Source organism: Cyclopterus lumpus, chromosome 15 (assembly GCF_009769545.1).
Source record: "Cyclopterus lumpus isolate fCycLum1 chromosome 15, fCycLum1.pri, whole genome shotgun sequence".
NCBI lineage: Eukaryota > Metazoa > Chordata > Actinopteri > Perciformes > Cyclopteridae > Cyclopterus > Cyclopterus lumpus.
In genome coordinates, this window is record NC_046980.1 from 11532075 (window position 1) to 11558966 (window position 26892).

General features: G+C 39.0%; 2 protein-coding genes across 2 annotated transcripts in view; one reads left to right on the forward strand and one right to left on the reverse strand.

The window, feature by feature from the left end:
- Positions 1-1541, forward strand: part of lmbrd1 (LMBR1 domain containing 1) — a 50406-nt gene extending 48865 nt beyond the window's left edge. The window contains exon 16 of the mRNA XM_034551247.1: positions 146-1541. Coding sequence (XP_034407138.1) covers positions 146-256 — 111 coding nt within the window. The 3' untranslated portion in view covers positions 257-1541. The remainder of the gene's footprint in view (positions 1-145) is intronic.
- A 5751-nt stretch (positions 1542-7292) lies between these two features.
- The window catches only part of adgrb3 (adhesion G protein-coupled receptor B3), a 102090-nt gene continuing 82490 nt past the window's right edge, over positions 7293-26892 (reverse strand). The window contains exons 16-30 of the mRNA XM_034551243.1: positions 26325-26451; positions 25249-25352; positions 25014-25116; positions 17588-17738; positions 15731-15800; positions 15217-15283; positions 13891-13976; positions 13461-13559; positions 12957-13128; positions 12525-12620; positions 11861-11900; positions 9870-10549; positions 9698-9733; positions 8723-8827; positions 7293-7481 (exon numbers count right to left, since the gene is read on the reverse strand). Of these exons, the coding sequence (XP_034407134.1) occupies positions 7293-7481; positions 8723-8827; positions 9698-9733; positions 9870-10549; positions 11861-11900; positions 12525-12620; positions 12957-13128; positions 13461-13559; positions 13891-13976; positions 15217-15283; positions 15731-15800; positions 17588-17738; positions 25014-25116; positions 25249-25352; positions 26325-26451 (2125 nt within the window). The remainder of the gene's footprint in view (positions 7482-8722; positions 8828-9697; positions 9734-9869; positions 10550-11860; positions 11901-12524; positions 12621-12956; positions 13129-13460; positions 13560-13890; positions 13977-15216; positions 15284-15730; positions 15801-17587; positions 17739-25013; positions 25117-25248; positions 25353-26324; positions 26452-26892) is intronic.

Sequence of the window (26892 nt, forward strand, 5' to 3'; positions counted from 1 at the left end):
GAAAATGATTTTCCGAGACTGCACACAGCTAATCTCCTCAGCGAAAATATTTAATAGCCTCTCTCCTTGTGCAGTTGATGCGTTCTATCGATCAGGTGATCCTTATGAAATATTTCCTAATGTGTGCTTTGCTTATTGTTTTTAGGCTTTCCTCATTGGTCTGGTGGTGTCCTGCTGCAGAGGGAAGAAGTCTGTGATTGAAGGAGAGGTGGAGGCTGATGACTCCGACTTAAGTGATGATGAATATGTGCACTGAAAAGCAGTAATCGCTCGGACGGGTTTGTAGATATTCCCACCATAATTTAAAAGGACTAGAAAGAACAATTTGATAAACAAATAAATGGATGTCGGTAATCTGTCATAATTTATTTTATTAGTTTTAAGGAGTTATTGCAGTGGTGTCTTGTGCATTCCAGCCTTGTTTTGAGTTGACACATCCTACCCCTTAATGAAACCACCGAGACTGATTGTTGTGTGTTTCTCAGTCAATATTATTGATGACTTTGGGATTCTCAGTGTCCTCCAACTAAATCTCACCTTGAGAATTCACTTAACAGTTTGAAACAGACATGTATTGGTCATTTTCTACTGGAGAAGAGACACTGCACCAGCAGAAACAGTCATTCGCTGCTCCAAAACGTTCTGTCTTAAGATTTAGTTGGAGCTTGGACATAAACTTGTTCCATTTGTTAAGCACTTTCTAGACCATTTTAATTGTTACTGAATGACATTATCTAACGCTGGCTCTAATATACCTTTTAAGATAAAATGCTAGGACGATATTTGAGCCTCCACACACTGTTCTGCTTGCTTGTTTTCTGAAAAGCTAATGGGTATGAAATAATAATTCTATGTGTTGACAGCAGTAATGTTTTCAAAGTTTATTTTGCTTATTTTGTCTCAGGTTAATTACTGTGCTAGAGGGTTTGCTGCTTTTTGCCTACATTTAGTCAAGACTATTATTTAAGTGAATGTTACTGTACTTGCGTACCTGTACTGTGTGTCATGTAAAGGCCCAAGTGTGGCTGTCGCGTTTCCAAGGTTTCAGTTATTCTTAAATTTACAAGGTTCAACAACGTTTTGCTATCTGTCTTTGAAGAACAAGATGCATATAAACATGGAATTAATCAAATATGTATGTCATTTTATTTCAATTGAGGAGTACTTCTCCTTCTTTGCTCTATAGTTTATCTACACTCATCTTCATTTTTATTTTCATTGAACTGTTCATTTAATCAACAAATTGATTTTAATTTGGAATCAAATATGTGTGCCTCATGAATGTGTAGCACGATGATGGGCACACACTGTTGTACATGCTACCCCATTAAATTAGCCTCACAGAGATCTTCTTGAATCTCAAGCTTTGTATTTTGCTTTGAAATGAAAGTCTGGCGGCAGCAGGAAATATGGTTACATGATGACGACAGCAGCTGTATCAGATGTGTTTTCTGTTCACCTGTGATGGGTTGAAAAGAATGCTGTTGTGTTTAATATTGAATGGTACTTGTATTTAAAGAAATAAAACCATTTTAAACGCACTCCTTATTTCTCCTATAACTATTTTGACACTCCATACCAAATATTCAATGAGTGGTATATATTTTATATAACATTTTGACATTTTGACACGTGTAGTAGTTTGGAACAGAGCTATCTACCACATTTGTTACTGTTTGTAGGAATCAAAGTTGTTATGTTTATCAAAAATTGTAATCACATACTATCTGTATTAAATATTTTGATCGACCATAGAGCTAATTATTTCTATAATACATATTGCACTAATTATTAATGAGTACTACATGCCACCTGTTATTTAATTTATTCAAAGCTTCAGGGTGAGTTGCCTCAGTTCTAATGTCTAATTGCTCCCGTACGAGCGAGACTTTTTTTTTTACAAAAATCAATACAATTCCTTGCAACACACGGGGAACATTATCTCAGCAGTTGTTTCAACTGTCTGCAACCCTTTTCATTACTAGTCCGTCTCTGCTATCAACTCCCCAAAATGACTGCTGATTTCTCACATTGTGGTCTTTTCTTAGGAAAAAAATTAATTATATATATATATATATAATATTGTGTTTGAAGATAAAACGTCATAAAATTCAGAGTACTAAGGACATCAAATGAAACCGACAGTTAAATACATCCGTTCTCGCATTAGCATATAACTACTCGGTGTGTGCTACGGATGGATTTGCATGACATTTTTAGTGCTTGTCCAATTAGAGTTGTTGGTACGCATACCTTGTCATAACTATTGTGCAAGCCTGCCTTGAGTTAAGCCATTACGTGATATGCCACCCCCCTCATACACTAATAAACCAAATAAGCCTTGAGCTGAAAACATGGAGCCCAAGAACTAGAATGTGATCAACCTGTCAGATCAGAGGAGTTTTGCTGTTCATAGTGCAACTTTTCCCATCTTACTGCTTATTCAATCGTTTCCCTCCCTCACGCATCTCTTTTTTGGCTTCTTTTGTAAGTTTGTTAAGGAACAATTAACACCTTTTCTGAATGAATGCTAGTTCATGCATTAGTTCAGGAAAATATCAATATGTTCGCAAGGTGCTAAAGTGTTAGTAAGATCATTAAGGGCCATTCATAACAGATACATTAGATGTGTACACAATTTTAACACAATTGTATGACCACATTTGATCCTATTTACATTTTAAATTGTTTTTATGCAAATAAAATGTTTTTTTTGTGTACACAATGTGTGATTTTGTTAGCAAACTGTTTCCATGTATTACTTGATGTATGCAGGAGAGATGTTAAACCTGCACCCCTAAATGCTTTGTAACCGGTAAAAAGAAGCCACAAAGCCTCCAAGAAAGCAGGGTTCAGACTCAATCTGGTTACATCGCAATTTGTATCATGCCTCACTACCGAGCTAATTATCGGTTAAACAATGGAAAATAATTATCTTCCCCTATGTGATTATTATCTAATATTACAAATTGAGAAACAAAAAAAGGAAGAATATATAATAGACCGCCCACTTTATAGGCGTCTGAAAGTTTTTAAAAAAATTTTACGAGACAAACCATGTTTTCAAATGAGGCAGAGCTGATTTTCATGAGTACTGGTGATAGTATAGCAAGAGGAAATACAGAACAGCACAGCCATTATCATCAATCTTGCTGCTCCACAGGATGAAAGGCCATAAACATTATACAGTGCGTAGTGAGTAGCCTACCTGCTGCTCTATCAAAGTTTCATTTTTGTTAAAAGTTTCAGAACGTTTGTTTTCAATTTACAGTGCAACTATCACCGAAAGTACAGTTGTACCTACTGTAGTTTTACAGTTAATTATAGCTCTGATGTTCCCTCCTGTGTATTTTTTATTTAGCATAGGGTATGTTAGCTAACTCACTGCAGTATGTCTTTTTTTGCTGGCTTATCAAAAAATATTTAGCTGTGAATAATGTTCTCCTCCAGCTAATTAATGCCCGATGTGTGAGCAAACCTTTTTAGTTGTTGACATTTTAGCTGCTGATATTTTAGCTGCTGACATTAGCATATGCTAGCTTTGCTAGCTCGCTCACGACAGCTCTGACATTCTCGTGCACAGCAGGCTTGTGAACATTTTGACAACTTTTACCACTGAGTGTCGGTTATTTAGCACTTAAGACAAAGTGCAGTTACAGCGGCTGTTCACATTGGTTGTGTAACGTCAGGTATTTACTCAAACACCAACGTTTTAAAAGTCTCGTGCACGGTTTGACATTATGATGGCACCTGACAAAATCAAGATGGCTAACGTTTTTTTATGATGGGGGTGAACTTGAGTTTCTAAAAAACATACCCTATAGCTAGGACTATTGTGTAAAGCATTTCACCACACTCTCTGTACTTATGTCCTTTCTGTGATTTTTGGGTGGCCTCAAGTCTTTCCTCTGGGCTTTAACTCCTCTGACAGGCCCTTGATAGACCAAGTGTTTGCCTTACCCCTCAGTCATGCCTCCAGGGAGGAAAGTGACGCATGATCAATGTGATTATGTTGATTCAGTGTTTGCAGCCCCTAAGCAGGTCAACCTCTTACGGGCCTGTGGGCCCTGCCACTCATTCCCAAATGATGACTTGTCCACCAGGCTTGTCAACGCATCCCAGCTCAATTTACCAACAACTAAATAATACAGCTTTCCACTTTCAGACACACAGGTTATTTTGTCAAACCTATGAACGGACACATTTGCAGCATTCCATTTCTTTTTTAAAATACATTGTTTTTCCAGTGTTTTTAAAATCTGAATTTCCTGCGGGTGTTCTAAGTCCATCTTTGTCATATTAATCTCATTACTGAGCTACGGAGAGAATAAGCTGAGCTCCTGCAAGAATTAAAATACCTAAAACGCACTTTCTGATATTAGGGTCCTTTTTTCAAAACTCTACACACTAAAAGCAAAAACATAAATACTAAATATCCTACATCTCTTGCAATAGCAAAGACTTCTTTCAAAACTATATAAGCTCTTCTAAAACTAGTTGTTTGCTTACAACTTTACAAATAAACACAAATTAAATAGCTATGTGATCATGGCAACTGCACACTGAATTGAAAAGTATAAAACATTATTACCTAGAGTCTTTTTCATTTGTAGCATGATGTAAATATAAATGATGAGCAGAAATTGGTTTATACTCACTACTCAGAACAATTACTTTAACTGAAGATAACATGAACATAATTGCTGTATTGCATTACATAAAAAATACAGTATTACAGTCCTGTAACTCTCTTAAATCCGAATCCTCTTTATAGTGTTCAGATTTTTTAAGTGACCTGAACTGAACTGCATGAAGTTTATCACAAGTACTTTTAAACCCTTTCCTTGAGATGTTAAGACACAAAAGGATGGAAAAATGATAGAACTATGAAAAATTTAATTTTAGACAAACTCCAACTTAAAATAGACCCTTTCACTTGTTTATTTGCATGGCGAAGTTTGTCATGCTCAGTTGCCGGTGAGTCACTTCGTACATCTGACAGTGACATAATTCACCCAGTTTGTGGTGAATTATTTATGTATTTATGAAGAAATCTAATACACATTTATACCTTTGAATACGATTAGGTCATATAAACACATATATTATTTCCTGAGGCACTGAAACTCTGAATATTATTTCTTAGAGGAGAAAAAAGTCTGTCAGCCATGCATTTATTGAGCAAATGCTTACGGTTTTGGGAAAGGAAATACGTTTCGACAGCTGCACGACTGGTAAATAAAAGAAATACATTCAATAGCTTATAATTTGGTCGTTCCTAATATGAACTTGGTTATTTTGGGATTGAAGTGTAAAGTACAGTCTGTTCTTGAACCTTGACAGTGTCTGTCAAATGTAAAAAGTAACATTAATGAATTCATGTAAAAAATGAACCGTAATTATGTAATAAGAATACCAGTAGTTTCTAAATTGGGAAATTACTATTACACAAAACAAATATATTTTTAATTGTACCTATAAAAGGTGTATATATATATTATCTTGTAAAGATCACACAGATATTTTACATGGTGTAAAGCTTTGTGTATAATCTGGGGTAAAAAATAAAAGCCAGTGTTTCCAAAGGCATTTCACTGTTTTGGACGTTGGCACATTAGTGAAAATAATCTCTCACAGGCAGCTGTACTGTATATAATTAACCTAATTATGTCTGCTAGAGGAAATTGAAATGCACTGTAAATTCAGACATTAATGTCTAGACTGAGCTTACATGTAATCATGTTAATTTGTCTTGTGTCGACGTCAGAGCACGACTGGGATTCATCATTAATGTGAGCCTGTGTTTATTGTTCTTCCATTTTCCCTCTTGTCATCATTCTCCACTGATGGTGCAGATCCAAGTCCTCCGCCGTGGCTTCCTCTTCTCCTGCTGTTTGGACCACTGCTAGGGGGGGGGACCCCACTGATGCTCTCATTGCCCAAGTGCCAGCCGTACCATAGACCACCAGATGGGACAAACACGATTTCCCCCAAAGCCCTCTCACCCACCTCCCGTTTGTGCGCTGTCTGGCCCCGTCTGCCCAGGAAAATCTGAACTGATCTTATCAGGTGAACCTTCTGGAGGCACAAAAACCTATTAAGAGTTGAATGTTTCCTCTCCCAATTCAGAAATCAGATACGGGGGTGGATTTACGAGGTGATTCAGAAAACTTTATCATACTTCACCTTCAGCTAAAGGGACGGTTTAAATCATAAAGGGAATACAAATCATCACAGTGGACAGTATTTGAGGTACTGGAGAGAACTTTTTAGATAATCTAGTCTATAAAAACTTGAGACAAGGGTGGATTTTAGAGTAATGTGTTATTTTCTTAGTCCAATCAAATGTCAACATTAATGTAATAGATATATTGTATTTGTATATCAGTCACACATCCATCATTTGATTTGATATATTTAAGTGCGTAATGAATTCCACAATAACAAACAACATAAACTTGACACAACCGCTGAAGCAGTACGAACATATTTCCTCTTTTATTTACATTCCTTTTCAAATGTTAACATTTTTCGCTATAACTTTTGATCAGGTTGGCATTTGTTCTCATTAAAATAAATTGGCACAAGTAAAACATATGTAGACAAAAGTTTATTTACACCATACAACATTTTGTTTTTAAATATTTTATACAGAGCTGCAGATGAGAGAGCTTGCTGGGATCCTTCAAGCAGATTCTGCAGTATTAAAGTTGTGAAATATATTATTTATATAAAAGTGAGTATTATCTTTATTGCATTTAAAGCAATGAAGAATGTAGCTTGACAAACATTCATTTTAATATGACAGAAAAAATCCTCTTTGCCTCCCATGTTTTATATTATAAAGTAAAAAGTGTAGTAATGGCCAAACAGACTTATAAACTTTTTAAAAACCTGCATAATTATATACATTGTGCTCCCGGGTCTAGTTTTATGAAATCAAAACTAGACCCAATGAAGCCGGGACGACATGGCATGTCATTTGCTTTGTGAGGTTTCATCTTGAGAGATTACCTTTTTTAGCCAATTCCTCAACAGATAATTTGAAACACATGATGGTAAATATTGTACACCAGGCTGCCCCACACTAAGTACACTAGTGAGAATACAAAAAGTAACACTGATGTTTTTTTCCTTATTTTCTTTTTTCTCTGTCCTCAGTCCTTTTATTGTATTGGCACATATTGTCCCTGCCACACTCAGATGTATGCCAAGGCTGTTAGAAAAGTCTGTTGCTTTATTCAGTGCAAAATACATCTCTTCCTCCTCCTTTTCTAGTTGCATTTTCTCCTTCAGACCTCTGTTTGGAAGTCTCCTTCCTGGACGTCTAAGGGTAAGTTGACACACTTTTCCCAATCTGCAGGCGTCATCTCCAGTGAGTCCTTGGTGTCAGATTCTAGTACATTCATAGTGGCGTAATTCTGGTACTCACAGGCTGGATTGTAGCTCTCCCATGGGTTCTTGTTTGGCATTGCCTTGTCCTGTGAACATGGCCAGTGGGGTGTGACATTAGTGGCATGACATCCGCTGCAGCTAAACTGTTATTTTTCCAACAAAAAAAAGGACGTTTCCAGTCAAGTTCATTCAAAGGGACATTGTATGAATTCCTACCCATTGCTAATGGAAAATAATGGATTAATGCCTTGGAAAGCATTACATAACAAAGGATATTGATAGTGTATTAAATGGGACCATGTTTATGATGGAGTCATAACAGAGTTGTGTTTTCCTCAAGCTCAGAAAATGGTGCACTCTATTGGCTTCATGTGTGAGCCATTCATCTGAATGTGCTCTCGTTGACAGTCCCAAATATACTACTGCAAGTAAGGGAGAGAAGCTGCTCCCAGTCTGGGAATATAAAATGGATACTAATGTCTGCAGCCAGCTCTGCAGTAGATTCATTCAGTGAAAAAAGAAATAGAGAGAATGTACTGGAGTTATCGTTTTCTATACAAAAGAACTTGCACTGGTAACTAAGCAACGGGCTTCAAATTACATTGTGCTGTAGGGGTGATTGAAATGGGAGTGAAAAAAGGATTACATGCAGCCAAAAGGCTGCTGCGTGGCTGACATTGACAATAGTCTGGCTGTGTTTGGTCACCAGCCTAATTTCTATTTGTTGCATTGGATACAAAAAACATTGCTGCTTGTCTGAAAGAGACAGAAAGGTTGACACCCCCATTGTCTACAGCTCCAGCCAGGTGTGGAGACACATGGTGGGACCTTTGACCTATAGCAAGGTCAGGAAGAATTCTCATAATTCTTCCTGACTTCTACATGCAAAGTAACAAAGAAAAAGATCTCCCCCCCCCCCCACACAGTTGCAGTAAGAGAACAGAGAACTTAAGGTAATATTTGTCTTGATGTTGATAGGGTTAAATAATCTGCCATGCATTAATGGAAAATGATGGGGTTGCTAAGTAGATACATGTGCATGTAAATAAAAGTGCATTCATGGCCTTGCATTGGAATGGATGCACTCTATTGCAACAAGATTACCAAAGGTCTTTCTTCCCTGAAACTGGCCTTGTGGAGAAAATGCCAGCTGCTGGCTGGTCTACTACGAATAAGAAGTTTTACTTCCACTTAAATACTTTAGCTACATACTCCAACCGCTCATTTGCACAATCACACAGTACAGTATGTGATCTCTAAATCGGGTATTTTGACGTTGCTATCATTAATTGGCTGACCGTCACCCCCCTGGTTTCCTGTTACTCACCATGCTGCCCATATTTGGTATGTCTCGAAATCGGTCCAGGGTTTGAAATTTCTGATTCAGTTCCTGGAACAGGTCCATGTGTCTTTTCCTGGTGTGCATGACTTTCTGCAATGGCAAGGTTTTTTTCTTTGGTATTGACAGCCAATAATGGAAATGCATCTTCCTTTTCAACCCCCTTCAACTCTGATCAATTTGTTAGTGGCATGGTAGTTTACGTATAGGCCAGGTTTGAAACAAATCTATCGCTCTCTGCATATATAAAAGTGACTGCCAAAATGAAGGAAACTCCAAGATAATTAAAGTAAGGGTGATAGGACACTGAAAGCTTGAACTATTTTATTTTGCAATGTCTCGAGTAACTAAATTAAACATAATTATTATGTGAAAAATTGACTCATTTACAGTTTTGTTTGCGTAAGGAAAGTCCTTAAACTCAAACCTTGGCACAAAACTTTCAATTTAGGGGTCGGTGTGCATCGAAGCTGAAACAAAATGCACGCCAGGCCAAAATCGTTGCCAGAAGCCTTATATTTCCTTTACTTTGAAAGTTTGTACAATATATATGCAGAAATGCCTGATTTAATAATGCAAAGAAAAAGCTCAAACCTGCCAAAGGGGGTTTAAATATGTGTTTGCAAGCCAATATAATCATTGTTGAAACCAGTGGTAAAATTTGATGTGAAATGGGCAAATGACTTAGAAAGCATACCTTTTTGAAAATCAACATAGATAATGGATGGAGGAGATGGAGGGGGACAACATATAGATGATAACTGTTGCTCTGTTTGTCAGTTGACAGCCTTGCTTTTACCTTAACTGTACAGCAGTCAAGGCTGTGTACTGTAACTCCAATAAGCTTAAGAGGCACAACAAGTACTAGAAAATCAAATGACAAACACAACTGCAAAAAATTGCTTTTCTCCGCAATTAAGCTAGATGCATGTGCTATATCGTAATAATCTTTTCTTTACGTACCTCAAAGTCCAGGTCAGAATATCGTGACTTTCTTCTCTGTGAATATAGAACATGAAGGTATGAAGTTAATACGCATCGCTTTAAGAAGATATGTACATTAATGATAGATGTATGTGAAGGTGTTTGTTGCAGCTCTTTATCCTCTGAGCTTCGTCCACATTAACGTATGTACCTCTAAGGAGCTCATAGATATTGTAGACCCTGTCTCACTCCTAGAAAGCCCTGCAGATTCCTCCATCTCAGCGAGGAAGTTCTTAACAGCCGTGCGAGGTTCAAAGGGCAGGTTTTGCATCTGCTCGGGAGCGCTCGGATACTGTTGCTCCAGGTTCACATTCATGTGGTCCATGCCTGACGGGCTGATATTGAAGTCCGGACTCATCTTGTAATGCATCAGCCTCTCGTGTGGCAGCGTATCCATAGTGATGTTCATCTTGGTGTCTTCTTTCAGGAGGGTGGACATGTTGCCTGACCCGGACACCGCTGCTGCAGAGCCACGGGGCATGACTATGTAGTCTGTCTCCATCATATGGCCCTGCAACGAGTGGCCTTCCATGTCATGGCCAACCATGTCATGGTCACTCTGGCGCATGGCGTCGTCGGTGCACAGGTAAACAGTGCGGCGCATGTCATTGTTGCTGTCAGCCATGCACTGCTCTTTCAGATCACCTACTCCCATCTGCATGTGCAGAGCTGAAGGCTGCTGGATAATCACTTTGGAGATGATGTTGCCAGGCAACGTAGAGTAGTTCAGGCCCTCAGGGATCTTCTCATCCTCCTCATCGTTGAGGGAAATGCGGGAGAGGGTGCCTGTTATGGTGGCGGCGCGACAAGAGCCCATGTCTTTGTGGAGTGCTGCAGGACAGAGTGATACAAGGATTAGTTGGAATTTGTCAGTAATAAAACTAGTATCATAGTTTGTCTGGCATTATCCAACATATGACCAAAAGAACAAGCACATTCACATCAATTATCAAAGGATTTGATGCCGCAGATGGAAAACTGTAATGGCAAGACAAATACATATGAACATGCTTTTAGAGTGACATTACACTTAAATGCAAAGAGAGATGACAGACTGTTACAGCTCTGGAGGATGTAACAGTCAATACAGTCCTCAGGTTACATTGTTCCTGAAATGCTTCCGGTTTAACAGCATGTAGCATCCTCATCCAAATTTAGTGAAGCCTGACAACCTTGTAATGCACCAAATGTTGTATAAGAAACAGCAGCTATCGATTCAGAAATACCTTCTGGTTATAAGAACACCCTGTCCTCCCCACTGAGCATTTGAATCTCTGCATCATGAATCAGTAGGAATGATGTTGTCTGTTCACAACAAGGCTTGCATTGAGATTACAAGGACAAGGAACTAAACCGTGCCTTTTTTTTGAGTCTCATAAAAGCACAGTGTGGACATGGGGGAAAACTGTCAGAGTCTGGTTTTCGCTTTACTTGTATATTCCTAAGGGCGACAATAATCCATGTTTGTAAACTACCAATTTAAACTCTGCATGCCCGGAGAGTAATCTGTAAAAAGCCTCTCTCTCCGACCGCAGCGCTACTTTGGTCTGAATCTGGTCATGATTTATAAATGACACCTGTCTGCACTGCCTTTTTGTATCGGGTATGTCCACTTTAGCTTTACAAGACTGTACAGCATGAGGTAATGTGGGTCAGAAGACAGCCCTTTTCTTCCCTTAACAAGTTGCGTTTCCGAGAGCTCTTGGTTATTTCCTGCAGATCCATTTAGGACATGTTCTTCATTGGTTTGGAAAGGATGGGAGAAAGATGAGGCTCCAGGCCCGTGTTAGTTGCCAACACTAGTTACATGCATTATCCTATTAATAACCTCCCACTAACTGAGGAAGAAAATCCTCACAAAATGAGACACATGCGTAACTATCCTATGACAGCGTCAACATATTATTGTGCGGCCGCATGAAGATTGGAAAAGCTGAAAGTGAATATCCAACAGCTCTCTTTATACTGTTTTGTTCTCAGATTAAAGTCAGTGTTTGGTAACTGTGAAAAAACTCCTGTGGGAATTGTTGGTTGTTATGTAACATCAGCTATTTTTTACCATCTAAACTCTTTTGGGACATTTTTTTTTTTTGCATGTAAGTCAAGGAGAATCATATTAATAAGATACAATCTGTTTGTTACCTGATCGGCAGGCGATGTCCACATCTTTCTCGAAGTCCGTCTGCTTTCAAAAATAGCAAAGAAGTCATTGTTTTCCCTACACCATCTTTACAATATATCAATAATACATTTATGTAAAAGCAGCTGGGAAGTATTTGGTGCTGGCTGTTAATGACTGTATTGAACCAGGGGGCCTTGACACCATTCTGCTATCATGAAAACTATTTCTCTTCGAATACTAATGGAAGATCATAGCTATGATTTGCCAGTGGCGTCGTGGTGCTAGATGAGGAGGACTGGTGTCCCATTTCAAAGGTCAGGCTGGGAACAGTCCTCTATTACCCTGAGAGAGGAAATGAGAGGGATGCATTGCAAACATGGACAGGGAGTTCAATCAAATGGAAATAAAGAATCAGGCTTCGGGCCCACAGAAGAAAAGACCATCTATCAAAGGGCCAAGTGTCTACCCTGCATGTAATTGCAGCTTTGCAAAAGCCTTATGTAGAAAATAATAAACCTATGGGAAACAATGCCTTGTGTTTTAGAAGCCATATTAAACTGAATAAAAATAAATAAATAAAACAGCATTAAGAGCACAAGTTAAATTAAGGTCAATGGAGAACAAGGAGGTTTGTATATGTATTATAAATACAGATAACGGTGGGTAACTACCACTGGTGCCTACCATAATCTGAGCATGCCCATTAGGGAAGGTTCCTGTTGCATCACCACTGATTGGGTCTTGGCAGTTTCTGAGCCGACATCTGAAAGCATCTTGGACCTAAAGACAGGGGTAATCAGTTATTAATCATGTCCACCAAACTGCATATCACATGCTCTAAAAATAAATAAGCCTTTGACAGGTAATTAATGCTATTGTTGTTTTTTGTTATAAGATCTTATCCTCTGTCTAAGATTCAGTATGTAACTTGTCTATTTATGGTTGTTATAACTTTGATTTGTTAATGTCGTTAAGTTCTGGAGAAACTTATCTCCAGTGTGATTGAGCAAATCTACTCCCTGTGCAATATTATAGATAAAAAGAGCAGTACGGATTGCATCCCCAGGTAAACAAAGATCATTGATGAAAGAAAGACGACTTAAAATCAACCTTTACCTCTCTCCGTAGGACACAGTGCACCATCACAATGACAAAGCCCTGCAGTGAGTCAAAGACAGCAAAGAGGATCTGAAAGAGGATGGAGCGCTTGTCTGTCATGGCGAGCACCGCAGACATCCAGGTCAAAGCCAGCAGAGGTAGGACGACACAGGAACTCCACAGTGACGCCCTGAGAGAAGGAAGGGGGGATTGTGGAGAGGAAATACAATTGGTGTAGACAAACACGATAACGTCTGGAGTGAAAAGCGGCATCTCCATCAGGGCCTTTTTTTACTCCAGGGCTTTAATGTGCATGCTCGTAGTAAAAAAGCATGTAACATTGCACGTTTGCAGTAAAAGACATTCCCATACTATAGTTCCGATGTACTGTGGGTGTAATTGAAACATCAGTTTACGCTGCAGTGGACTGCAAGGTCTAGATTGTAGCGGTGGACACGCTGTACATGCAGAGACTCCTTGTAGCATCATCTCATTGATTCAGAGACACTGAGGGGCACTTACATTGCATTGCTAGCTGTAGTTGCTGATAAAGCAGTTGTTGATACAACACCACATTTGGCACACTTGAGAGTTAATCCTGTATGCGGCTCACTCATCTGTCTGTGGGACATAGAGACAACAGCATGACAAACAATGCTAACAGCCACTACCCCGACTTTAAATTCTCCCCCGCCATATTAGTAACAGCAGACGCAGCCAATGTGTGGGCGTTTTAAATGATTTTCATCTTGGACCTGATTCTGCCAAAGAAATACGAAGCTGTGTCGTTCCCGAGAGAGATCTGACCCCTTTATGTTTATGCCTTTTATGCAGTCTACATCTCCATGTGTGTGTAAAGTAAAATCTAAACATGTTTGTATTTTTGCATGAAGTTAAGAAGAAAGAATGTATAGAAGAAAAAGTAGGTACTAACAAGGACGTGGTGTCATACCCTGCTCGATGCTTCAGCTTCTTGTCCAGTATGCCATCTCTGGACACTAGTTTATTAAACACCAAGATACCGATCACCATGTTGACCTGTCAATAAAAAGGAACAGGTACATTAGCTTTTCAATAAATCAACTGCAACAAGATCATTTCAAAACCAATGTTAAAGACATCTCCCAGCTTGACATTCGACATGCCTCGCCAATAATGTGATGTCATTATCTCCGCCTGCATTGAACTTTGACCTCTAACTTCTATTGTTTGCTCATCTCTGTGACATTTCAGCCAATAAATGAGGCATGCCCCGGATAGTCAGCCCAGCTCAACAGCCATAAAAAAAGATCAGCTTGACAAGAAACGCTTGTCTTCTCAAAGGCACCTTCTCCTATTATTAGCAGCAGCACCTCTGCAAATACAAAACGTTCAGATTTATAGCAGCTGGGTAGAACATTCTTTAAAATATTCAAATATTTTAGCTATCTCTAGCTGAAATAAAGAGCTCGTTAAGTATTTATACAAATTCATTTGGGGACGTTTTCATTCAACCAGCTTTGGTTCTGTGAGAGATCTCTTGATGATGTTACAGTATCAATACAGTGATAACAGCAGCATGGTGTTCATTCTCACTGCAGAGGGTAGTTTCTGCCATTTCTGCATGTGTTCCTCTGAGGTTCATCACAAACGGAAATGACAGCACAGCTTCAAGTGTCTGTGCATCTGAAGCTCAAACTAAGACATTTAGTCGCTTAAAAAAAAATCGAAAATCACTTTATTTCTAATCCCACTACAGATGTTTGACAATGAAAAAAACGACTCAGTTTCCACTGTTCTCTGTCCCTCTGACACAGACTTGGTGATTTGCATAATCACATTCTTTGGGTAATTTTCTCTGTATTACAATGTAAATATGAGATGATTAAAATACCCCGGTATATTAGATTTTGAACAAATCTAATGCATAAATACTTTATAACCTCACAGCTACATGGTGCACCATTATGGTAAATGGAAGGGAATTGCTTGAGCACATTGCCTGATGGGACGCTCATTACTTTGACTTTGAAAGCAGAGTGTGTTCCTCCTGTTAGGCATTTTCACAGCAACATTTGGTCGAGTTTTAACAATTTACACCACACTGATACTGTACCGTCACTGAGACTACATTGTGGGTTGTGTGTGTGTCATTATTGTATTTTATTATTATGCGTACCGTTTTTTTTGGAGTCGTAGTTTAGTTTATGATTTACATTTCCTTTATTGTAAATCTACATGTTCCTTGTATTCTCAGCATATAAAGGTTCAAAGTAGACATCTGATGACTGAAACATACCAGAACAACAGCAGCTGCAGGTCCAACAAAGGCATACAGGAGCCCACCCTCCAAAGACAGCCAACAGCTGCAGGGAAAGCAGGAAACAACAGTTAAATCCGACCAAGAAGTTAATGGCGCACACCAGCATTTGTATTTCTCTCGAATGTCAGGGGAGAAGTGCCATATGCTGTAACTCTATTTTCAAAGTTTCACAGGCTAATAAAATGCTAAGGAGATTTTAAGCAGTGTTTATGCGTTTGGTATCCAGCAGGGATACAACTCACACAAAAGTGGGGTCCTGCTGTGCTATTTTAAAATTTGATTAGGTTCAAGGACTTTGTTTATGGCACTATTTAGGTTATGTTAATGGTACTATTTAGGATGGTACTATTTACTGCTCCTGCAGTAAACCACTGCAGGAGCACGTCAGCATTACTCTTAAATGTTACCATGAACCAACAGCGTGTGCACTGAATAATAATAATAATAATAATAATGATATAATAATAATAACAGAAAAAGAAAAACTTACTATAGAGGTGTCCCATAGCCTTTTGTTTTGGTGAATCCCATTGAAACAGCAACCACTAAAGCTGGTAATCCTTAAAAGAGAAAACAATGAATAGTTATTCGAGAAGTCCTTGTAGTCAGAACTGAGAGCACAAGTCTACTTTATGCAGAAGAAGTCTGCAGCCTCTTTGCCTTGCAGTGAGACTCTGCGAGAAGCTACAGTATGAGACTATACAATCCTCTGAGAGTATATGATCAATGATATGCTTTTCAATATTTCAATCAACATGCTGTACTGAATTCCATTACGCAGCAGAAGAGAACAGACTGTACTGTGCTTTGTCAAAATGGCAGCACAGCATCGAGTCCAGAAAACCACCCAGTGAAATGTCATCACTCTACTGTAAGAATTCCCCTTGCCCTCCACACCATTCATATGAAGGTATTTTTGTTTTTTTGTTGCTGTATGGCTCCTCATTATAGATCGGTGTAATAGATTCGGTGCTTACTACTGTGTGCTTAGAATATTAACGCTTCTCCTCTCAGAGCAGCGCAGGCAGGTGCTATTGATGTAATCAGTTTCCTGGAGGCACGAGGCGAAGACCCCGTGGCCATCCAGTGCCTCTCTGCATTGTTGAAGAGGTAAAGAGTGCCGAGTGTACACAAGCATGTCATGAATCACCGTGGAGGCAACAGCCTGGTGGAGACGCTGCACTTCACACAGGCTGCATAAGGAGACAACAGGTACCGTGTGCTACATGTGACTTTGGGAATCAGTTTTAAAATGTATTGGTCTTCCGTTTGAATTCACACGGTAACCTATAGAAGATTAGAACTATTTTATTTCAAGTCGTGTATGTAAAAAAAAAAAAAAAAAAAAAAAAGGTCTTCATTATGTATTGCATTTTTATTGTCACACAACAAGACATAGATTTTGTTATTTCTCATCAAACTGTCTGTTATGGCGTTTTTTGACAAATCCATGTTTTTGTAGAACAGCCTTTGTCCAAAAAAATTTTTTTGCAGCAAGCAGTGGCACTGCAATGACTAAGAGAGCCTTGTTTGTTGCTAGGTAACAAGAAGAATGAGTGTGGGCTCTTTCATAATCAAATAGATTTTTTTAAAGGAGAGATTTCTAGCAGTCTGTATGAAAGAAGCCTTTGGACGAGGATTCAGACTGACATTTATCGAATGAAGAAAAAGAAAATGTATTTCAGGTTTTGATAAAGATATTTTTTGCTCCCTGTGTTCACTGACAGATATGTACACACATCATTTTGTTCTTCTTTTGATGGGTTATTCAAGTGCAGGGAATACAGTGTGGGAGGCAGGAGAAACGTAATGATCTGATACCCAGAATGATTCAAATGTGTTGCAATATGGATAATAAATACACTATATTAGTTTCAACCTGTATTTCATGTGTGGTACAAATTAATATTACAAATGATTGAACATTAGACTTTGGAAAACATACAGCAGAGTATATAAATTCCCCTCATTTTACCTAGTAAACAATCAATTCTCCTGAACTCGGATTCTGAGGGTTTTAGATCAAATGTGTTCTGCTGCAGTGTAAAGGCTCAGCTCATGCCCTCGTTATCAGACATAAGGTCATTGAAACCTGCTGTGGGAGAACCGCACCAGTCTGTCTCCCCCCGGTCCATTTACCCGTCCCTCAGAAAGCTTGACTGGAGCACAAAGGCATCACAACAACGAGCCTGATATTATGAGGATCTGGCTGCCCCACAGAGAGGATGGAAAAAGACACACAGATACTTGGAAAGACACCTTGGCCAGAGACCTTGAGAGAAAATGGCAGCTGCGAGGATTGATGGGAGATAATGAAGAAGTTTAGAGAAACATGCTGCTTGCTTACCCCAGCCCAGACACAGAAAGCGCTTGCGGATTAGCCTGGTCCGAACCTTTCCCGTCACTGCCATGTAGGACTGCCAGGCCTCTGTGAGAACCCAGCAGAAGGATGCCAGGAAGAAGAAGTGCAGAAAGGCTGTCGTCATGATGCAGACACCCTAGTGATACAGGGGGAAGAAACGGTCAGAAAGAGATATATACAAGGACTGTGGGTTCAGAAAACCATTCCCTTTAAAACAGCTATAAATACGTTGTTGTCACACAATAGTGCTGCAGAGCAAATATAAACGCAGACTACAACAGATTTCTGCCAATCGATCACATTGATATTTCTTTATGCATTTGCCTGTCTAGACTGTCCGATGAAGTACCCTCCGGTGAAGTGAATGAAACACAGTCAGTTTAAACTTTATAGCAACAGAGGTGGCAATTGTAGTAAAGATCTGAGCCGGGCTAGCTGACACGTGGCTGAGCATTCCTCTGCACTAACCCTCATTAGTATGCTGGGGATCCCACCTGGAGGCATGTGAGACAAGGTCAACTGTTTTACACAGAGAGGAGGGGAAGAAAACACAACACTGCTTAAATGATACAGAATGCACGCGTGAGAGGCAGCAGATTGAATTCAGCTTTTCAGCTTCATTAGCTCGTCCATCTTTGTTCCAGCGGAGAGGCATCTCGAAATGCAATTGTTTAGAAGAGGATTAGAAATAACGAAGTATCCTGGAGAATCTTGTCATTGCACACTGACATTTGTGAGCGAGGAGAGATTAAGCTTCTTTTCTTTCTCCAGCTCAGACTGTTTGCAGTGTGAAGCTGTGATAATCTGAGCAATGCCGCACAAAGAGGGAAAGATTGAAGTGTATCACATCGTCCCAGGGCGTCCACACCATAATATGAGCTCTGCCATATACTTTACATCCCCACCGAGAAAACCACACTAAATCCATCCATCCCCTGCAGTGTTCACGGGGTTCACACAAGACAGTAATCCTGCATTACATCATGCGTGAGAAGAGGGGAATTATGTTTACCTTCAGCTACTAGGGATATCAATTACCTAGACCTAAATATTTATCAAAGTGCATGCAATGCATTCAAGTGCAGTATGAGTTGCATGTCATGATGCCATATTCCCACATGTCTTTGATACTGAAATGGTCAACTTCAAAGAACATCTGTTTATAATGAGTAGTCTATAACATAGATTGGCCTTGCTAACATTAATAGGGTACCTTAAATATATACTTTAAGTGGAAACAACACAAAACAGGAACAATAATGTCCTGCTAAACAAAGATAACTGTCTATGACGCATGACTATAACATATCGTGGATTCTTCAAGGTCAGTTCAATATGCACTAATTTCACCACTGGCCTAGACCTAGTTTGTCTTATAATATGGGTCTGTTTTGCAGATATTTCATGTTTCATAAGAATAGTGTTCAATGCTTAAATTAATGTCCCATAGGTAACAGAAACCAACTTATTTAAGTGACACTTCAGAACTGCTAATGTTGCATAGAAGAAAATATCAAAACAACCTATTAAATCAAAGCATGACGCTCCCATGACTCATTGCCACCTGCCCATGTGGTAGTTCAAGGTGTGTCCAGCTGCTTTTGTAGAAATCATACATACATTCTGTACTATAACGCTTTTGTCGAATAAGCTTTGAATAATAAATAGACATATAATATACTTCTGTGTTGTTTCTACCTCCTTTCCATATAGATGAACTAGTCCACCGACCTGTAGTTAGTAAGATGCTGTGCTATATGTGGTTATTACTGGGTAAATATGAAAAATCAGTGTAAAGATTTTTTTTAATGAAGGGGAACACATGTGGGTATGTCATACAGCAGCTACACTGCCTGTTGATCCAAAGCTAATTCTGGAGATGCTGTTGCTCATGTGCTGTCTACGGTGCTGAAAATAGAGCCTGCCTTGTTTCCTGGAAACAGGTCATATGCAACCGTTCTAATTCACTCGGGTGCCTATACCAACCAACCTTGTTAATCCTGTACATCGAAAACTGTGCATTCAATAGAGAGAAAGATACATTATGAGGACAATATGATCGAACCAGATGGACATACGTAGTCATAGAAGAACAAAGCTGAAACCTAGAGTTTGCGCTGCCCTTTGAAAAGGCAAATGCCTGGAGATGTTCAGCACACTGTGTCAGTATCCATGGAAACAGAGGAACTGAGGAAGGGACCACATTAAAACATTGCAGAGCTGATAGACATGAAGGTAAGGGTGGGAGCTGACACGTATTATTTCAAACCAGTTAGATAATAGCAGTTTAAGGTCAGGGCAGCACATTTGAAGAATATCTTAGAGTGGCCTGACTAAACTCTGAAGAAAGGGTCTGGGTTGAGCCTTGACGCTCCATATATAATACACTGAAAGCCTAATTGCCTTGAACTGTTGCACACTTTGCTTCATAATGCAATGACAGGCTATTGAAAGGAAAAAAAGGAGCAGTGCCATGTTACTGAAGCGAAACATTAAAAGGGATTTCGGTTTTGCTTATAGTGAGGCTGAGAACACCCTCTTTCATAATTGGATTAAACTAATGTTGACATGGTGATTAAATTATTTTCCTTAGGGCTCCAGGCAATTTTATTTTCCAATCACAATTTATTATTTTATAATTTACAGATTAGTTAATTGGTTAATAAAAATGCAGTACATTTTCAGTCCACTTAACTTTGAATACATATGCAATAAAGCCTTAGACACTATTAAGAGTTAACTGGGGAGAAGCACATTCATTGTATCTAAAGAATAGTTATGTTAAGATCTACAACATTATTTTAAATACTGATGTAGAATCTGAAACATACCTTACGGCATTACTTTTGTCTTCCTATCGGTGTAATCAGTGTGGGAGGAGGAAGCTGTTTTTAATTTTGATTGAAGCACCCTCCTTTTGAATCGAGCAAAAAGTGCCCCGACACAGTGGGTGCTTGTCGGGAGGACATTAAAAACTCCAAACAACATAGCGGTGGTGGCAAAGTGTTGTTGAAACACAAGAGAAACACTGAACAAAATGTATCAACTTTGACACTAGTCACAAAATGGCTATGTCTGCCTACTTTATTTCAATATGTAACACTCTCAAGGCTTGAAGCAACGCATATAATTATTCTCCTGAACCTCAACAGATGATTCCTGCTATTACGGAGCTGCAGCCAAATGTGTAGGAGAGAGCTGTATGTTGATGTTGCCTGTTTCAATGCCCCAATCACTTATTTCAAAAGTTTAGCCTTCGAATGGAAGCCAGGAATAAATGAAATCCCTCTTTGCCATATTTCACTGGAAGGGAGGTCAAGCTTTGTGTACTAACAATATACTGTTGCTTGAATGTGCATGTGTAATATACAGCACATATATGCCGTTGGGGGAACATTGTATGAACATGTGTAGGAATTATTAACATTTTGTCTTTAAACCTCACCAAAATGGTCAGTATAATGTTGGAACGGAGAATATACAAAGGGGCTGAATATGCTAATATCATGGGAATTATAGAATATATTTAATACAACATTATAAGTTTCTAGCTCTTGAATAGCAAGTATATAAGGAAAACACGGACAATGTAGAGACTCAGTGTTGACTTGGAGACAGAATCTCACTTCTTACTGTACTTGGGGAATATAAAAGGATGTACGAGAAGTTTTCCTGGAAAAATATATTATATAAACCCTGAGTCTATCCATCTACCCGATCCTCAGAAACTACCATATGTATGTGGGTAGAAAAATCAACCTGCAATATTAGCTGCAAAATATGTTGTCTGTTGTCCTAAATTAAGAGGTGCTACACGCTCTGAAGTAAATGTTTCTGATTGATTTAATCTGTAAAATGTGTGTGTGTTTACGTGTATTTGTTATCTAGTCATTATCTATTTTGTTTTCTTGTGTTAAATATAATTATTCAAGAATATGTAATTTAGCTATGGCAATAATGTAACATGAATAACATCAATAAAGCTTATTTGAATTTGATATTAATTTTTGACTAGATGCCAGCTTTGATAAACCATCTGTGACGATACCTGACTTGGTGATAATTTTAAATCTTGTGTCTTGCGTAAGCGGCCATAAATCAGATAGTAACAGATAAAGTGTGTCAGCTCACATTACTCCTGAGCAGATGACTTTATGACATTTAAAAAAAAAACATTTTATGAAAGGTAAACGTTTTCTGGTGATGTTTTGTTGACACGCAATAGACCCTGGATACCTTTACTTTCACCCATGTTCAGTATATTACATTCCTGCTCATTATAAGATGAATATTTCATGGGAACTCTAACTCCAAGAAACCATAATTCAACCTTCCCTCTGTGCTTCCCTCTGTGCTTCTTTCTATATTCCAAGATGAACCACAACAGAGGACAAAGGAATAACACAGGAAAAGGTGACTCACTGACTTCCTGCTCCCAGAGGACACCTCCACACCAAAGCAATGATTTCTATTAGACGATGAGCAAGTCTGAATCCACAAACAGTGGAGCCAATTATATGCACTTCTTACAAGAGATGCAAGGAAAACAAGCGAGGCAGTGTCAGGCAGGATGGCAATTAAACCCACACAGGGGCTATGTTTTCTCCTCTTGCTGGCCTACTGCTGAAACATTGGGTTCTACAGTATGTCTGATCATACACACAAGATATTTCTCAAATATTATTACAACAAGAGCGACACATTAAAGACAGAACAAAAGGGATAATAGTGATAAATTCATGGGCCTGGAAGGTTTTTTTTCCGACAAAACTAATACAGCTATCTAAATCTGACTGAACGATGACGGCTTTGGTTTTATAAAAAGACATGTTTGAGGCTGTGAGAAATGAATAGGTAAAATGATGGTTTAGCTATTTTAGAACCTATATAGTATACTTTGATTTTGACTTTTAAGCTTTTTGTGCATTCACTTTTTGGAATACAAATAATGAAATTTGACTTTTGATTTTCACAGTTTAATAAACTTTATCGGTAATGTGTACATATGTCTGTATATATATATATATATAGAGAGAGAGAGAGAGACAACCTTACGTTGATAAAAAAAAGTGTATCATTTAATAATAGAACCTGCATTCATCGATTTGTTTTGGCCCCTTTGGCACAGCGCAACAAGCTTTAAACACAATATTGACATTCTTTAAAGTTGACATGGCAAATGTGTTCGCATACAGTTGCCAAAGTGACACATCCAAAAGATGAAGAACAATATCAGCATTTATTTGAAGTCGTGTTTCTGGCCACCTGCTGATGTAAGTCTAATATTCACTCTCGTTTTAGCTTTTACCTCTGTTCATGGTCTCCAACTAATATACCTGAAATATCTGTCTCTTTAGCTGTTAAATGCTCCTCTATGTTCACCAGCTGGTTGCTAACTTAGTCCCTCTGTATTTAATGCTGAGCAGGTTTATCAGAGCTTTACTGCTGCCTGCTGCTGCTGCTTGAAACAAGGTGGACGAGAGCCTTGGAAGTGAACCAAAGCAGTAAAAAACAAACAATGAGCAGAAAGATGCTAAAACTGAGCTGATGGGGACTGTTGAGTCTTTTTGATAATTCTCTCTGGGTTTATCACTAAGAGCAACCCTTTCACATAACATAGAACTATTTGATCCATGGTAATGTTCAATATAACAATCAATTAATACATAATATTGTCCAGATACAAATTAATAATTAGTTTGTTGAGTCACTCTGAGTCGCTGGAATGACATCTCCAGAATGTCAGTGGATTTTCTGAAAACCACCTAATCTCTTTGCAGATTTCAGACACAGATATCCTATTAGCAGCATGCCACGTGAGTATTCCATGTTAAGTGGTGGTCCTCATATTCAAGACAGGAGATGACTAAAGCCCTGATTAAATATGGCAAGGCTTCAAATCAGCTCAGATTTTAAAATGCCCTAAAGCTTTGTGCATTGTGTGCCGGAAACAGATTCTCACATGTGGATGCTGTGTCTTTGTTTTCCTTTGACATTAAAATGGTCAATTAATGTAGGGCTGCATGGTTACAGGTAGTGAATCGTCCACAGTGTCTCCAGTAACCAGACATTGTAGGTTTACCAAACACACTTCAGACAATTATTTCTTCATGCATTCATTCATTATCCTTTGTTCAATTTGCATTGAACATAGGAAAAATGAAAAGAGGGAGGCATTTTAATATATATATATATGAGATGTGTGTTCCTTGCAAAACATAAAGGTATACTTAGAATGTGGTTGCACAATAAAATGGATAATGTGTAATTGTGTAGTGCTGCCAAATGACTGAGAAGGTCATCTGTGTGGGCAGCTTGTAAACTCCATCTACTCTTTGCCAAACAATCTTTTACATTAGCCACTTGTACTGGCTAGTTATGAAGACAGAGAGAGGACGTGATACATATTTATTGAAAGAAGTTATTCTTTAACAGGGGGAGTTGTTATCCTTTTGAATCCTGCTGACTCAATCTAAAGTTCAGGTCACATTGACATCTGAACAAAAAACAATGTTCTTACTTTTCTAAGAACGAGAGCTGCTTTCATCCTCCAGTCCAACCTTAACATCATTACAGGGGCGGCATCGCAATAATTCATCAGTCTTTGATTGACTGGTGCGACATGTCTCCTGGTGTGCATCATGTCTGCCTTGCTGCTCCCACACTGTTGACTCTCTTTAACTGTGAGACATTTAACTGATTGCAGTGCTTCAGGTTTGAACCACAGTCATAAAACTGGCATTAGTATTTAATCTCAAAGTTTGTTTTCTTTATGGCATTGCGTCGTTTAATTGCAGTTAAAGACTTTCTCACAGCCAACAAATTGGAATGTCTAAAGTTTACCAGCGGAAACACCAGTTGTCTTTACCCAACGCAAAGTGGATCGACATCTTATAGAAGCATTAGGAACATTTAAATTTCCATTTGGATGAAATATGAGAAGCTTGTCTGCGCGAGACATAAAAGAAGATGAGTCATTTGCTTAAAAGAGGCTATAATGTATGTGTTATAGTCTTGTTTTTGTACTCTAAATTAGACCTCTGGTAGATGGCCGGTGAGACTTTAAATCAATTCTCAGTTTTTTCAAAATCACAGTAAAGTTGATTGAAACGTCTCAAATTAACTGAGTACAGGTGAAGGCGATGGAGTTTCTACTGTTGTTTATCTCCAACGATCATGAAAAGGATCCTCATTATATTCTGCAGAATAAACTGTATGACACAGCGTAAAGATCTCAACCAAATGCTCACAGTGGCCAATACAGAAATAAAGAGCTCTTTTCAACCTGGACAAGGCCACGTGGATCTTTTCACTGCACCATTATCCAACTTAAATTCGTAGATATATAAAAAGACAAGTGGACCTCCATCCTTTATAAACTGTGCTGAACAAATCCTTAAATGGCACTTACCACATTGTGCGTCTGCGTTTGTCCAACAAGGATCAATATGTTGGAGCAGATTATAGATAAGCAGAAGTTGAGCAGGATGATAGACCGTTCAGAGCGAATATATCTGAAGAAGAAAAAAAAAGAAGATAAAAGCAACAATCGTTATCAGATGATTTAACAAATATAATGTTGTGAAAATGCACAAAGTTAAATGATTCAATATCATTTATGTATCCTGCTTGAGTGTTGCAGTTACCTCCATAGCACACCATAGATCACTGCCAACGTGATCAAGGACAGGCAAGACAGACCACAGCCAACTATCAATGTCACAGATGGGACCCCTGAGTACTCCATGTTCTGTGGAGGAGACAGAGCAAGACAAACCAGTCAGTGGGAGGTTGGATGTGGTTCATGCAGAACAGTAAATCTTTATTGTTGCCCAGAGAGGGAACCAATCAAAACAACCACCACCAATCTAAATACAAGTCCACAGTGGGTTCCCTAATACACTGTGAGGTTTGAAGTGCATGCGTGGGCTTGAAGGCCATTTACGTGCGAGTCTTTCCATTTATCTGATCTGGACTTTCTATTACAAAACAATGGAGGCTGAAGCAGAGACAATGGGAGCTATAGAGGCTCAAATGCATCGACATTTTTAGTTTCATTGGAATTTTTTCCAGTCATATTTTGACACCATGTGAGCTGGCCAATCACAGGGCTGCAATTTGGAGCTGTGAGGTTTTCCATTCTACTTTTGATTGCCTCAGGCCTGTCAGAGAGGAAGGTAATATGTGTCTTTGTGATATCTCAATTCCCTCTGTGTGCTAATGCAGAGGGCACAATGTGTTCAACATGTCGAGTCTCACGTCAGCATATGAGCTCAACACATGGTTAACAAACCTCATCTCAGCAGAGACTATAACAACAGAAACATGTCAAAGCTGATAACTATTATCTTTCCCCTTGAACAAATATATGTTTGACTGACAACCCCAAGCACCAGCATGCACACACCCTCCCGCGTGCACGCGCGCACGGTGAGTTATCCAAAATGTATGTGCAAACTACAAATAACCGCCCACAATCTCCCTGCATCGCTGACTTACTATTTAACGGGATTAGCACACCAAAGATTCAATTTCCATTTGCACAAGCAAACACACACACACACACACACACACACACACACACACACACACAAACACGCACGCACGCGCACACACACACACACACACACACACACACACACACACACACACACAGGCAGTGTTTTTCTTTTACATTGGGCTATAAAACCCACACTGAATAAGAAATCAATAGCCCACTTACTATTTCTCTTGGTTGCTGAGCCAAAATGGCGAAGGTAGATACGCGATCACATAAGCATTTCGTATGAGATGCATCTGTTAGCACCGTTGTACATCCTTTTTTGGACCAAGCTCCCCAAGAATCGTTCCTGCAAGAAGAAGGCAGAGGCAATTAGAGGTTTACATCCAGCTGTGGCACGACTTCACGGGACTTATCGACATCGCTTCGGGTTTCGGATTTAATTATTTATTTGAATCGAGAGCTATAGAGCCGTATGGACTGTTACATAAAAATGAAATAAAACGCGAACAGACACATCGACACGGCTCTTGTGTGGCTACGAGCAGCATTTCAGCTGGAGCAGATCGAGAGGCAGAGACACGGAGGAGGGGGAGGACGCACGGAGCTGTCCAAGCAGACCGGTGCTGATTGATTCGCTATACGCAGATAGATATCAAGAAGTGTTGTGAAAACATCGCTATTTCCTCATAATGCTGAGCGATACGAGCGTTCATATTTACCTGCGTGCCTGTCTGCGTGATTCTCTGTTCCTCTAGAGGTTTTTTCCAAACGCCTGCATTCCTTCTCC